This window comes from Sebastes fasciatus, chromosome 16, assembly GCF_043250625.1.
Source record: "Sebastes fasciatus isolate fSebFas1 chromosome 16, fSebFas1.pri, whole genome shotgun sequence".
NCBI classification, from domain to species: domain Eukaryota; kingdom Metazoa; phylum Chordata; class Actinopteri; order Perciformes; family Sebastidae; genus Sebastes; species Sebastes fasciatus.
This window is the reverse complement of record NC_133810.1, coordinates 30,062,740-30,078,239: the sequence shown is the minus strand read 5'-3', so window position 1 is coordinate 30,078,239 and position 15,500 is coordinate 30,062,740. Positions and strand designations below refer to the sequence as shown.

Genomic DNA, 15,500 nt, shown 5'->3' with positions numbered 1-15,500 from the left:
CCTATAACAGAGCTCTAATCACTGCAGATGGTTGTGATCGATAACAACTTACAGTATACACATCTTCTGCATATCTTTTAATCCTCCGTCTGAATCTCACAGAGCGATTGAACCTTTGATCTGGATATTTATAGACAATGGACAATCAGATGGTTGGTATTTGTCTCAACCTCTCTCCACAAATAAGGGTGGGGTTTACTAGATAGCTCCCAGGACAATAATGTGACAATTATGATGTAATTCTCAGTTGTTTGTTGTGAGGAAAATCACACATTTTGTTACTGAAAGAACAACTAGTATCAGATCTGCAATTATACCTCTTGTCTTCACCATCTTCCAGACTTTTCTCAACATTTTATAAAAAAAAAAGACCATGGCATTCAGGGAACACCTGGTGGTAAAGAAAATACATATTTTTTGTCTTGCAAATGATCTTTTGATGAATGGTAATTTCAGACTTCAGTGCATATGTTGGCTGATCTAAGGGCAGCTTTTCAATCAGGAGATTGAGCTAATTATTAATGTAAAATGGGGGGCTGATATCAGAACCTGCTGTGGAAAGGTTGTTATATTTGACATTTACCTGGCAAAGCCGGAGTTTTTGGGCAGCATTGGTGAATAACAATTAACCAAAGCTAGCTGGTCTATCTGCTTGACTCTCTGACATCAAGGAGTGGCGGACACAAACCTAAATCTCTGCCTAAACTAAACTCTCTTAGCATTTGTTCAGAATGTATGTCCAGTTCTAACTCACACTAACTCTACTGGATTCTATGGGTAATACTCTCCTCCAATCACGAGCACGCATTTGCCCACTGAATTTTGCATAAGTGTAGCTGGCCAATCAGGACGTGCCTGCCCAAAGACGTGCAGTCCCCACAGTATATAAGGCAGCGTCCATCGCTGTCAGACATCCTTTTCTCTTCAGCAAACAACGTTTTGCCAACTGACTGCTCATCTACACGGATAGAGTTGCCGCTTCAAGAACCTCTCATCACCGGCGTGGATCTTCACGACACCTGTTGCCGGTGCCTCGGTGGTGGACCACGCAGAAGACAGTGCTCTGCATCCTCCAGCCTGCCTGGCCTGCCGGTCGATTCCCAAGATTCAACGGCAGCAGTGGTGGCATCGCTTCCGATCGCTTCCGTCGCTGCGACGTGATGCCCCACTGCAACGATAGTGACCCAGAGTCTCCTGCTCGGAGTGGAACGACAGTGCAGAAATGACTATGGGGTGGAACGTCTCGGAGATGAGGGCCACGTTCCCGGGCACACTCACGACATGGCACAATTTTCCCGCCCCCTCCCTTGTTCCTGTTGATGCTGTTAATAAAGTCGATGTTTGAAAATGTAAAAAAATGTCTCTCCTCTCCCCAATTCCTCGGCTTGCCATAGCGCCTTGTTGAGCTCGGCCAGAACCGAGTGGGACGCTTCACGGTTGCCCAGTGTTAATGCACTTGAAGCACATACCGACCATCCCACCCAATCTCCGGTAAAGGAGGCAGCGGGCCGGCACGATCACGCCCGGCACGATCACGATGACATAAGCGGACAGAGCCGGCGGCATTAGGCTGTGTCCATTCATGAGTGTTATAACTGACGTGAGGCTGTCAGGAAACACACCTCCCCCAGTGGAGCGAGTTTGAATAACGTTACAGACGAGCTGTCTAATATGAGGCGTTCAAGGACCTCAAAGCCAGATCAGTGTGTTTCACTGGCTATATTAATATTATAGTAGTATTTTATAATATATATTTAATATTAAAAATAGGCATATGTTTTTTAATAATTATCTTTCATCTGAATTCAACCTTATAGAGATATTATAATACATGTGTCTACAAATACATAATTGTTGTGAGACAAATGACTGAATGTCTGTGTAGCAGTAAAGGGAACAAATAACATGCTGGGATCACAGAATATGAAAAAGAGCTTGTATTGTGTATTCCTTTATATTCAGTCTGGTGTTTTATGTTTATTCGTATGTGTCGGCGACTGAGACCTTGGCGTGTAAAGGTTGGTTAGTCCAGGGTGGCTGGATCCCCTCTAACCGTGGAGGATTGTGATAGCCTGTCAGGCCGGTGCTGGAGGAGGCTTTGGCCATCTGGAACGAAGGGTCCCGGTGTCCCCAGGGTCGCACAAGTTATGCTCGTGTGTGGGAGGAAAACACAACTTTCTGGTGTGTAACGTGTGCAGATGAGTTTGTGTGTGTGAGAGAAAGGTCTGCGTGGTGGGGAGGAGAACTCAGCGGGGATGAGGCTGATCTCGTCAAGCCACCCTTGGCCTCGTGAAGGAGGTCAGCCGCCTGCATTTGCATTGTCTTATTCTCCGAAAACACTTGCCAGAGGTCGATATTTGGGATCATACTTTATGGCATTCATTATAGTATTTATGTTTAGTGGAAAAGGATAACTGAGATGTGATATTTTATATAATATCTGGATTTTAGATATCTATGCATATCTATGCATTGAAGGAACATTATGTTACATTTAGGGGGATCTATCGGCAGAAATGGAATATAAGTATGTTTTCTTTAGCGTATAATCACCTGAAAATAAGAATCATTGTGTTTTTGTTACCTCAGAATGAGCAGTTTATATCTACATAGGGGTGGCAGTCGCTCGGTCCATAAGGACTTGCCCACTGCTCCTAATATAAACATAGGATGAGTTAAATGCAGTATCTCAATTTCACTGTGTGCTGTGCTGTAAAATAAAATTGGATTTACATTTTACATAGGGAGCGGGTCCTATCTTCATGGAGCTGACCACTGTATTTTTAGAGTAGCCCAGAACGGACTGTGTTAACTTTGTTGCTTGAGCCATTACTTCGCTCTGCCGCTGGGAGACAAGACACCGGAAACCTCTGTTGGTCTTGAGGAGCTGCAGCATTTATTTCTGCACAAACTGCAACGTTCACTGTTCTAAACTAAATAAATTAACTCTGTCTTCTGCTCCACTAGCGCACAACATCACACACATTCACCTCTGCTCTCTCTCTCTCTCTTGCTTCACAACTCACCTTCCACACACAGACTCTAAACACTCGCTCTGCTATTCTCCAAATGACCTGTAGGCAATGACATGTAATGTAATGACCATTCACCATTCCATTTAGTCCATTTACCATTCAAAATATGAGTTATGTATCTGCCTTCAACTTGCTTCTCCCTCTCTGTTCCATGACCTGTTTCTAGAGGCACGATAACGGAGAAGCACCACGCCTAATATTTTTATTGAAAAACATTTCCCTTATGAATTGGGAGAGAAAAGCATGTGAGGTCATGGTTCTAAGCGATATTGTGGGTCTTATTTAATCCAAAATCCTGCAGCCTGAACAAAGAGCAGTATAAATGTGAATTGAATCACAGCGAGGAAGATTACAAAGTGTACTGGAAGAGACAGCAGAAGGTTGTGAACAGAGGACACAGACGAACAGCTGATTGTAAAGTGAAAGTGGAGGATGACGTATGACCTGTAGCTTCTACTATAGTCTTACGCCATATTCTCGTTTTAGCAACAACCTTCTCTTTTTAACGTGATTTGTCAAAAAAGAGACCGTAACTTTGGTCTCCAGGGCCGGAGTCTCTGCTGTACTCTGCTCCTCTGCTCGCCTGCTTGCCTTCACTCACACACCACGCTCGTTCTCGCTCGCTCTTTCACTCTACTCTCACATGCATGCTGCTCACTCCACACTGCAGAAGAGTTAGTTTAGCTCTGAGAATATCTAGTAAATGTACAGGGCACGTTTGTGCAGAAATAACTGCTGCAGCTCCCCCAGACCAACAGAGGTTTCCCGTGTCTTGTGAAGTGACGGGGCTCCGCAGAGAGAAACGTTATCGTCTCCGACCAAAACTCCGGTGTCTCCCCCGTTCCCTCCGGCCGCGGTCGGGAGGCTGAAGCAGGAAAAGCCAACACTAGGATCAGCATTGATTCATGGAGAGACCTTCGTCTGGTCAGCTAACATTACTGCCAAGCAGCTGAAATATAGAGTGATATTGTGCTTTTAGCTGACGTGTGTCGCCTCACTGTTTTGACCGATGCTCGTTCATGTCTATGTAGAGCGAGCACAAGCGCGAGCAACAGGACGCTGACTTTCGTTGACTTAACGGCCACAGGTGTCGCTGTTAACAAGACATTTCTGATCTTACAAATAGTCCCTTTAAAATCTAAACATCTGGAACAGTTCTCGAACAAAATGTGGCTTTGTTTGCTTTGACTCCATTAACATTACGTATGCAGGCTTTATAGTGATTTAAACACATCGTATTCAGCTTAGTTTAAAAAAGCAAAAGCATGTTGGATGCACAGGCTGATAATTTACCATTAAGTGCTTTTTTGCTGTGCAAAGATGGCCAATTTAGGATTCAGCAGAGGCAAGCACTACTCAAATCTAATGACCAGCCTCGTGACGCTTTAACAAAAATGTATTCCTGTAATTTGCATAAGATGCTTTAACCAGTGAAAACACCGGCTGAATATTGACAGTTCAACATTAAAATTAGAGAGACCATATATTTTAGCTGCTGTATAGTCAAAACCAGGCGCTGTTATCAGTCTGTTCTTTGGGGAGAATGAATACATCAATGCAACATTTTAGACCATTAAATATTCATTGCGGTCACTGGCAATTATTTTGATGCCATACCTCACTGTCAGATGAGTACAAATGCATCTGCTAAAACTAAAAAATAAAAGGGTGGGCATACAGACGTCCAACATGTCCCACATGATGCTTAGACTGAGCCTTCAGCTACAGTCAGACTCCATCTCTCCGAGTGATTTGAGAAGCTACGGTACGACAGCACTCTGTAAGTACTAATGGCTGTGTCTGTTTAATGGCTTTCCATTTCCCTTCCCTCTGTTTAAGAGCTGACCTCTTTAAAATACGTTCCTCTTTTTTTCCTTAAGATGTTCTCTTACAACAAAATTAAATGAACTGCTCAACATCTGTCCTTATATTCATTCTTAGAGTGCTGTCACTAACCTTTGATTCATGCTCACAAACAGTTTTTCCATCAGCAAAGAAGAAAAAAAACAATTTTAAGGGAAAATGGCTTAAGTGAACAAAATTGACCTCTTACAGAAACCCACTAAGAACAAATCAATTTTGGAGGATCCCGCAGTGTGTCTGAGTGTAGACAGCCAGTCTTTCACAGAGATGCTGAGATGGGGTCTGTGGGTTATTTGCAGTGCATCATTAGGTTCAATCTAAGGTTGATGGGAACTTCTTGTGAACAGACCATCAGCAGGACGGGTCAGCCACACTTGGCGTGACATTTTGACTCTGTGTGTTTCTTCACTCCCTTTCTTTTCCTCCCTCCTCAACTGTGTTTACCACCAACCAAAACCCTCTTCCAACAGAAATAAATCATTATGTCTACTGCCTGCAACTATATTATATTACTATAATACTACAACTAAACTATTTTCACACCAAGGAGCTTTATTGGAGTTGACTGTGACTTAAACTATAACCTGACCCACCAGATAGTCTGTTACACAAGACCGTCTGAGAGGCCGTCATTGGAAACCTTCGACAGGCACTTTCAAAAAATACTAGGCAGGTGATTGGATGAACCATCTGTCAATCAAACTCTTGCCGAAGCCAATTGGAAGACTAGCGAGAAAAGCCTTCAGTGCCGATCTTTGCTCTTCTTTCAATGAAGAAATAACTCTCCAGTTCTGATAGAACTGATGCTATCGCAGCATCTACGCTATAACCTCTTCAGGAGTCGCCACTGTTGTTTTGAACCAACAGTCGCCTCTCTGTGTTGCGTCACAAACACCTAAAACAACTTTGAACTTTGTGTTGGAAGCAGAAAAAATGGGCCAGCGTAAGGATGTGAGCGACTTTGACAAGGGCCAAATTGTGCTGGCTAGTCGACTGGGTCAGAGCATCTCCAGAACTGCAGCTCTTGTGGGATGTTCCCGGTCTGTAGTGGTCAGGACCTACCAAAAGTGGTCCAAGGAAGGAGAACCGGTGAACCGGCGACGGGGTCAGACCCGAGGCTCATTGATGCACGTGGGGAGCGAAGGCTGGCCTGTGTTGTCTGATCCAATAGAAGAGCTACTGGAGCTCAAACTGCTGAAAAAGGTAATGCTGGTTCTGATAGAAAGGTGTCAGAACACACAGTGAGGAGCAGTTTGTTGCGTATGGGGCTGCGTAGCCTCAGACCGTCAGGGTGACCACGCTGACCCATGTCCGCCGCCAAAAGCGCCTACAATGGGCATCAGAACTGGTCCACGGAGCGAAGGATGAAGGTGGCCCGGTCTGATGAATCCCGTTTTCTTTTACATCATGTGGACGTCAACGAGTTGGAGGTGTTGACTCGGCCTCCAAATTCTCCAGATCTCAATCCAATAGAGCATCTGTGGGATGTGCTGGACAAACAAGTCCGATCCACGGAGGCCCCATCTCGCAACTTACAGGACTTAAAGGATCTGCTACTGACGGCTTGGTGCCAGATACCACAGCAGACCTTCAGAGGTCTAGAGGAGTCCATGCCTCGACGGGTCAGGAGGACCTACTCACTATTAGGCAGGTGGTCATAATGTTATGGCTGATCGGTGGATATATGGGCCGTAGCCTATTTTTTTTAACCATACTACACCATAACATAATCGGCTAATATTTGCATTAAACTGACAATAACTAAACAGAAAACACATTATCATACTGATCCTTCGTTTATGCCCACAACGCTTTCAATAGAGTGCAACGTCTGCGCTACGGAGTCGACAAGTCTGTGCCCCAACAAATCACCAGAAAATGATGCGTCTTTGTTGAGTGCTTGGTTACCGACTGTGCATGTGTGCATCTCTTACTTTGGGTTTTATCGATGTGCTGGCTGCTGTTGCTGCTGTTGCTGCTGTTGCTGCTGTTGCTGCTGTTGCTGCTGTTGCTGCTGTTGCTGCTGGTGTTGACGTCGAGCTGAAGTTTGAATAAAGTCTAAATGTGCACAGCTGTCGTCGGAGTTATTGAACTAACATCTGTTCAGCCAGCGTCATTTTCAGTCATTGACCATCAGAGCTGGCTCGCAACTTCCAGGACTTGAAGGATCTGCTACTGACGGCTTGGTGCCAGATACCACAGCAGACCTCCAGAGGTCTAGTGGAGTCCATGCCTCGACGGGTCAGGGCTGTTTCGCGGGCAAAAGGGGGACCTACTCGATATTAGGCAGGTGGTCATAATGTTATGGCTGATCGGTGTATAGTTGTCCTTTCACAATGCCAGCAGAAGACCGCTGCTAGCTACTTGTATATTTGTCCTTTGGAACTGACGTGCTTTATTTGCATGTGGCTTGCATTCTGATAACTGGACAGATCCCACTTTAACAGGTGTGTCAGTGAAAGATAAACAGCAATGGTGTTGCAGCAATGATGCACAATAAACTATTTTGCTTCACTTAGCCGCCTAAAAGTGTTCATCTCAGGCTACCACTGAGAGACGAAACTGATGTCAGAGGCTGGAAACAAAAGAGCTTCTTGAGGCCTTTGATATTATTTGATGGTAACATGATCTACTGGGACTCAAGTTTCAATCTTTTCCCTCATATAAAAGGTAGTGAGACAACAAGCCTGGGCAGATTTTCAAGAACTGTCCAAATGTGACTGAGGCAGATGGGCACTTTGATAACAGTCTATCTACAGAGGAGGAGGATACCTGGTAGGATGACTGGTAGAGTAGACAGTTCCTCTGACCCAATTAAAGACACTGAAAAGTACCATTTTATCAACTGTGTAATGAATATTCATGCATTTGCTATGATGGATTTAATTTTCTGTGTACATGACAATTAAGTTTGAGTGAAGCTTCTTCATCTCAGCCAATGTTTGGGTCTGTTAAACTCTTCTATGACCAAGTTTATGATCAGCAAGTTTTCCATTGTTTTAATGGAAAGTGCATCGCCCCTTAATATTACAGCAATATATATAAAGTTGGTGCATTTACAAGACCAAAGGCAAACTTATTATGAGACAACAAAAATATGATGTATTAAGGTCTGCAAACCTCGGCTAGTGCAAGGCAATATGCATAATGTGACATTAGGACTTAATGCTATCTCAGCTTTAAATAGGATGTATTGTATCTATAACCGCTTGCTATAAATGTCAAGTCAAACGATTATGTAGGATTAGGTTTCAATAAAACAAAATGTTAACTGTTAGTAGGAGGCAGGATGCAAACTATGGTCTCCTATGTGGAGGTCACATGCTTTGTACAGTACACCACATTCATCCACCCAGACATCGGTTCTCCTTCTGCCTTTGCTGAAGGAGAACGAAAAGATGCGAAAAAAAACAACTCTTGTTTTCACAGTCCAACGCAAGTTGTTCTTCTTTGGTGGCATCTCTCCAATTCTTAGTATTTGCACATAACACAACAGCTGCTCTTATGTAGTGTTGAGGAGGCATTTACTATGCTAATATTAAACATGATTTGGATGGTTAAGAACAAAAATCCATAGAACTCAAAATGCTTTGGTCCAAAAATAACATGTCGAGATGAGTAAAAGAAGCATCCCTTTAAATATAACATGTGTTTAGAGCACATGAACTACAGTCAACAGTAGAGAATGATGACTGCACAGATGCAATGTGTTTCAATGTCACTGTGCACTTCAGTGTTTTATAAAGTGCCATTAAATTCAAACAATGAGCTGAGATACATCTAATCTCTCAATCTGATTTTTGCTGCAGCCTTAAGGTTTTATAAACTACAAACACTGACCTTAGGATGCTGTCGCATTAAGCACTCTGTGTTTTAAAGGTGCTTTATAAATATACTTGACTTGTCTTGAGTACAGACAAATCCTCAGAAAAAAATGTGATTGTCAAATGGGAGAAGTGCATTTGTGAAGTGTTGCAGTTGGTGGCACTGTTGCTATCCACATCCACACTAGCCCACAGAGAGTTTCCACTCAGGCCCTCCCATTGTGTGGATAAGAAGACAGAGGAGGAATAATGACAACAGGGAGTGGATTAGAGAAAGAAGCGATCTTTTCCCCCACGGGATGAAAGTTATACAGTGGACTGTCGATCTGACCTCTGCCACCCGTCGCCGAGCACAAACCAGTGACTGCTTCTGCAGCCTTCATTAAACGGGTATTTATTACTCTCAAACTTCACCCTGCCTGACTGACGGAGGAGTAATTGCTGCCAAAAAAATGCATGTGTTTTTACAAGCAGACATTACCATGGAAAGAGGGCGGCGATCGATAAACATCGCAGCAGTTAGGATCAATAACATCTTCCCTGAGTCACACTCTCCAACCGGCGGTGCTTGATTCAGCCAGCGAGGGAGGGGTTACACTTCCTCTGGTCATAGACAAACCATAAGTCTTGACTCCCTGCTGCCTTTACAATTACACCGGCTGTATTAAAGCAATTTTTCATTCAAAAGTCCCAAGGCTGAGAGAAAACAAATAGGCTGAGCACAGAATCCGCGGTCGTGGGCCTGTTCACGACTGCCTCACACACTTGTCTCTCTCTCGCACTGCCTTTCTCATACTCGCATTACAAATCCAATCAGGTCCTCCTTTACGCCACGAGGGAACCGACCCACCAGGAAAACACACCCAAAGAAAGTCAATAGTTATCTAAGCAAATGTATACGTGTGAGAATGTCGGAGACAAATGGCAAAGTAGAACGGAACGACACAGTCTCACAGCAGTTTGAGAAATAGTCACAAAATTTAATCTATTTGATTTGTGTACATAGACACACATTTACCTTTTTCTCTGAGGCTCAGCACGACGTTCAACAACTGATTTTTCATGCATTTTTCTTACAAATATCCAGCAATACGAGACGCACGTGTCAATTTCCACTCCAGTCTTCAAAATAAAACGTGTTAGGTTTAGGAAAAGATTGACTTGGTTAGGCTTAGGCAACAAACAACTTAGTTAAGTTTCGGAAAAGATCGCGGTTTGGGTTAAAATAACACTGGAAGGGCCATAAGTTAAGGAAGGAAGTTATCTGACTAATAAATCAACGTTGAGTTTCACACGGGACACAAATACCGGTCTCCTGGGCGAAAGTCCTAACCTCCTCCCTACGCGGCATTCACCCCTCTTTATACTTTCCGGTTCACAATTAGCTGGATCACATAAGAATCGATTTCATGCTGTGCTATGTATACGAATCAATAGATACAATTCTGTGACTATTTTACGAACTGCTGTGCGACTGGGCTCTGAACTGAAACTATGTATTTACCAGCCGCAAAAGTGCCGGAAGTAAGCCTGACTTGGCGTCGCGGCTGTTGTCACTGATCACACACGCCAACAAAAAGAATTATGTTTGGTGCATCGGTACATCATCACTACAGTTACTTAAACCAAAGTGAGTGCGTTTGATAGGAAACGTCATTCAGTCAGTCAGTGCATCTTCAATATCCTGTGGACACATTTCCTCCTATCGTTTATTAAACACAGTCAGTACTTTTAGAACTCTTTCAATACAACAATTGACGGGCGTCACGTTTTCTTTCAGGGCTAAAAGTTGACCAACCTTGAGGTTCCTTGACAAAATGAAAGCACCAGATTCATTCATGTAGAGCCTGCACTCATTTCACACCCACACCTTACCCAACTAATCATTGTTATAATAATGTTATGATGTAGACAATTAAAACAAAATACCATCAGAGGTTATAAACACAGTACACAGTAGAGCATGCTGTAACTTTGCCTTAATGTTAACTTGGCCTTTGAATATTATGCTTCATTATTAAGGCTGTGTCTCAATCTGAGTACTTCCATACTTACACTTTCTATTTTGAGTGCACGAGTGTGTTCACACTGAGAATGATAGAAAAACGCAGTGCACTCTAAGTACTCCAACGTTGCACTCAAAACGGTCAAAACTTTGAGTGTGGAACACAGGACACGTTTCACCCTCAACGGTCCCCATCTCTGCTCCGTAGCGGAAGGGGAGGAACCACCAACCTGTTTCAAACTTGTGAAAATGGCGTGTGAGGAAGCTGCAGTGGTTGTGATGGAAACGGCAAAGTACAAATTTAAGTATACATATCAGTACCACTATACTGTAGTCAGACAGAAGCCATTATTGGGTTAATTTATCCGTCTGCCGATACATCGTGATGTCCATTCTGACGATCACCAGCAGATCTACTGAGCTTCCGGTGAGTTCACAACAACCGTGTACGATTGAGACAACACCACCCTGTCGAAATTCACACACTACACAAGTACATAGTGTGCACAGTGTAACCTACTAAATGGAAGTGTACTAATGGAAGTATCCGATATGAGACACAGCTTAATGCCCCAGGTTAATTCAGATATATTTAGGTATCTTAAACACACAACCAGGGTGTAAACTCTTCAACATCATTTATATAGTAAATACATGATCATTAACAGAGACAGATTAACACCAGATCACAGTAACACCACAACAACACATGGGATTCGCTGGCAAGCAAATGGGTCACAAACACGCATGGGGGTTATAGTAACAAAATGTGGGCAGGGCTCAAGACTAACGGCGTCCCGTCGTCACGGGAACGATGGGAAATGTGTTTGGGCAGAGCGGAGATCTTCCTCAGGACGCTCGGGGACGAAAGGGATTTTTGTGTACGTCATCAGTGTTTACATTTTGCCAAACTTCTGTCAGAGATGAAAGTAACCACATGCATTTACTCCAGTTGTGTACCGAAGTACACTGCTGAGGTATTTGTACTTTGATAACAAACAAAAAAAGTGCTTTACTTCTACTACAACTGTCTTTCTGTACGTCCTATCTCGGGAACCGTTCATGCGATCTACTTCAAACTAAGCGGGTGTATTGCTGGGGACCCGAGGGAGTGCCATGTCAAATATGGTGCATTTGGACGCATGACATGTTCAATATTAATAAACTTTGATTAAACAAGCACACAGCGCTCTGTGCAGCGGTAGGGGGGGCGGGGCTTCAGGGCTGACTGAGTCAAGGATTTTGTCTGCCATTCATGAAATAACGTTCTAACCAAACTCTTCTTCACTTCCCTGGAGTCAAGTGTCAAGACGGTGGTGAAAGATAGTTAGTCTGGAGCCCTGAGTGTGGGTATGACAAGAGAGCAGCGACCCAACAAGAAAAGGAAAGACTGACTGCTTCGTCAGGCGAAGCATTGAAGACAACACCAAAACAAAATCCATGCAGCACCGAGGGGACATCAATCATCTGGGTACCAGGACCCAGAAACAAGGGAATAGAGTTTTAAATGATACCAAAAAAAAAAAATACAGAGGATTGAGATTCCCCAGAGGTAAAAATAAAAATTAAATTAAATAAAACTTGCCATGTAGTTTGCTGTGGTCACACCCGGGTATGCAAGATCAAAATGGGTAACCAGTGCAGGCTGCAGGTAAGAAATGAAAGACAAGATCACTAGCCAGTAGACTTAGGTAGAGAGAAAGAGAGAGAGAGAAGGGAGCTTAATGCAACAGGATAAAAAAAAACATTAGTAATGGTTGCCCTGTCACATGTTGAGTGGGAAGAAAAGGGAAAAACATGTGGGTTAAGATTGGATGAGGATGAGAGGGAGTGGATCACTCTGGTTTCCTGCATTATTTCTGTAAATGAGGAAGAGCCTCTAACCCAGTGGGAGATATTCCCACCACAGACTGGCTGCAAATGTGCAAAACAAAATTCACTGATAACAAAACAGAACAGTTTTGTTTTCACAGCCAACACAACTTTGCAACCATACTTGAAAATATCACTCCTGTGATAATTAACATATTTGTTTCCACCTGCTAATTTAGCTTTTTCTCACTGCTGTGGACCGAAAAGTATAAACTGCGTTCTTAAAAAAAAACTGCAGTGCAACACAATGAACCCAAAGGTTGGTTTAAAGGTTGTTTGGGGCCATATCACTACTGTGTGGTACATTTACATAAACAACATTTTACATGATGACAGTTGATGCTGGAGTACATCACGGCACCGACAGATATGGTTTCATGACACGACGCTGGAAGAGGGTGTAAACAGAGCTAAAGCACTGAGAGCGCCTGACAGGAGATGGTGACAGCGTGTGATTTCCAAGATGTCAAAAGGAAACAATGAGGATTAGGATCTGGTCTTATATTCATCATCTTGCAACTATACTACATGAGAAGTACTGTGTTCAATCACATGTGATCAGAGTTTCTGCTGTCATGCTGCAGATTCCAGAAAGTCTTAATGAAATCATAAAACAAGGCCAAGCGTCCAATCAAATACATTCTAACCGACATCATTTAATACACAATGATTTCATTTATGATCACATCTAATAACCACTTGGAGCCAATTTTCAGATGACCAGTCGTAGCAGTTGGAATATTAATTTCAGAACTATGTTTTCATTAGTGTATAATCACCTGAAATTAAGAATTCATTAGCTTAGAATGAGCCCTTCGCGGGTCTTCTTCACGGAGTCCTCCATGTCGCTCTTCTATGTTTCTACAGTAGCCCAGAACCAATAACACAAACCAAACACTGACTCTAGAGAGAGCCTTCTACGTTACATGAAGGCCACCGTGGTTCTCCAACATGCTTGTGAAACTGCGGTAACGCGAGCCCGCAGAGTGCAAAACCGTGGTGCCGCCAGCCGCCGTCTGACTTCTTCTAGTAGTGTTATTACGGTAAGGTGGCATCTGAGTGAGGCGAATAGCGTCAACGCGGTTCTGCTCACGTCACCACATTCTTGGAAAGGGAGGAGTTTGCGGAATGGTACTCAGTTGGTTGCAATCTGCAACCACGCCACTACGTGTCGCCGAATCCTACACACTGTCTCTTAAAGTCAATCAAAGGAAAAATAAATTCGAACCTAAAGACCATGAAGAACACCTGAAGACCTGAAATCATGTCGGTAGCGCTTTATAATAACCGCATGCTATGACGCATTAGTTAAGTATTATGCTTAATGCATTGTTTATAAAGCATACACATTAAACACAGTGATAAATCTTTTATTCTTGATTAATAAGCTCACCTATAATGTGATTGTATTTGCATATTTTATAAATGATATAATAATACTTAATTTATAGAAGGCGGATCAATCATTAAACACATTATAGATGAGCTTATTAATCAAGAATAAATCAGTTATCATTAATCATTTATCTACACTTTCTATATGATGTCATGAACAACTGACAACTCCTAAATAACTGGTTTGTAATTGATATAATACTTAATTAATAAAAGGCGGATCAATCATTAAACACATTATAGATGAGCTTATTAATCAAGAATAAATCATTTATCATTAATCATTTTTACATACTAATTTATTGTATTAATGTAGGAACAATGCTTTATAAATGATGAATTAAGTAATATTTAACTAATGCTTAATGGCGTGCAGTTATTAGGTGTTATGTCTTCACATACTGTAGTTAGATATACTGTAGAGTATGTTACTTTGGGAAAAGAGCCACTTGAACACAAACATTAGGAAGAATTATTTTTGCTGTATATGTGCCACGTTAGATCAGATCCACATCAGATTATCCCTACTGGTATTTTTATTTATGTCTCCACTGACATGGTTGTTTATTAAACCATCACTAAATGTCTTATTAAATAATGTGAACCACAACATATGCACATTTCATTCACTGACACAACGGATGGTTTGCCGAGGATCTCAACTATTGCCTGAAATGAACTGCAGACACAGTAAAACTTTCCAACATCGCCCTCTGCTGGCTCAAACCTGAGTAGAAACACAACAACAACATCTGATCTTTAACATCACTCTTATTAACCTGGGTCAATAATGTAGTAGCTTGTACTAGTACGCACCCGAGACCTCTCAATACAGCTGAAATGTGTTTTTTTCCTCCAACTTTGGACTCCATATGGAGGTAGAGAGAGGCACTGAGATGTTAGAGCTGGACTCCAGGTCAGGACACACACTGGTACTTAATGAATCAATACAATGCAGAGGGGAACATGTGTGCAAGGATTGGTGAAGGCAGAGAGAAGAAGAGATGTGAAGACAATATTTCATCATTGTGAAGCATTAAAAAAAGTACACATAATCTACTGTCTACTCACACATTTGTGCTAAATACCCAAAAGTAAAAGATGTGTGTTCTATATCTGAGTATTCCTCCTGGTTCTCCTTAGTACCCAATCAGCAGTCATGTTATAAACACTGCACGGAGAAGGGATAGAGACTGAGAGGAGGCCATGTTGGCAGCTGTTCATGCTGCTGAATGGGAATGGTCGGAGGGTCATGGTTTTCTATGCCAAGTGCGAAAGGCCCATATTTAAAATGATGGGAGAGAGAGGTCGGGGTGCTGACCTTGAGAGGAGAGATGTGGGAATGGGACACGTAGCCGTGAACATTCTCGATCTCGGACAGGTTCTTCTCGGACACGTGCACGAGCTCGGGGGCGCGCACCTCGTTGGTGAGCCGCGGGAATCCCTGGTCAAGAGGCGGCGAGTCGTCTTCTTGGTAGTGGTACTGCTGAGAGCAGGAAAGGGAGA

General features: G+C 42.8%; 1 protein-coding gene across 29 annotated transcripts in view; it reads right to left on the bottom strand.

Moving 5' to 3' along the window:
• The window catches only part of dlg2 (discs, large homolog 2 (Drosophila)), a 160,706-nt gene that overhangs the window by 71,624 nt on the left and 73,582 nt on the right, over positions 1-15,500 (bottom strand). For 18 of the 29 annotated variants that reach the window (XM_074610333.1, XM_074610306.1, XM_074610316.1 and 15 more), the window contains 2 exons: positions 15,316-15,480; positions 12,313-12,372 (listed from right to left, as the gene is read on the bottom strand). In XM_074610333.1, the coding sequence (XP_074466434.1) occupies positions 12,313-12,372; positions 15,316-15,480 (225 nt within the window). The remainder of the gene's footprint in view (positions 1-12,312; positions 12,373-15,315; positions 15,481-15,500) is intronic. The other 11 variants (XM_074610305.1, XM_074610310.1, XM_074610313.1 and 8 more) reach the window with 2 other exon arrangements.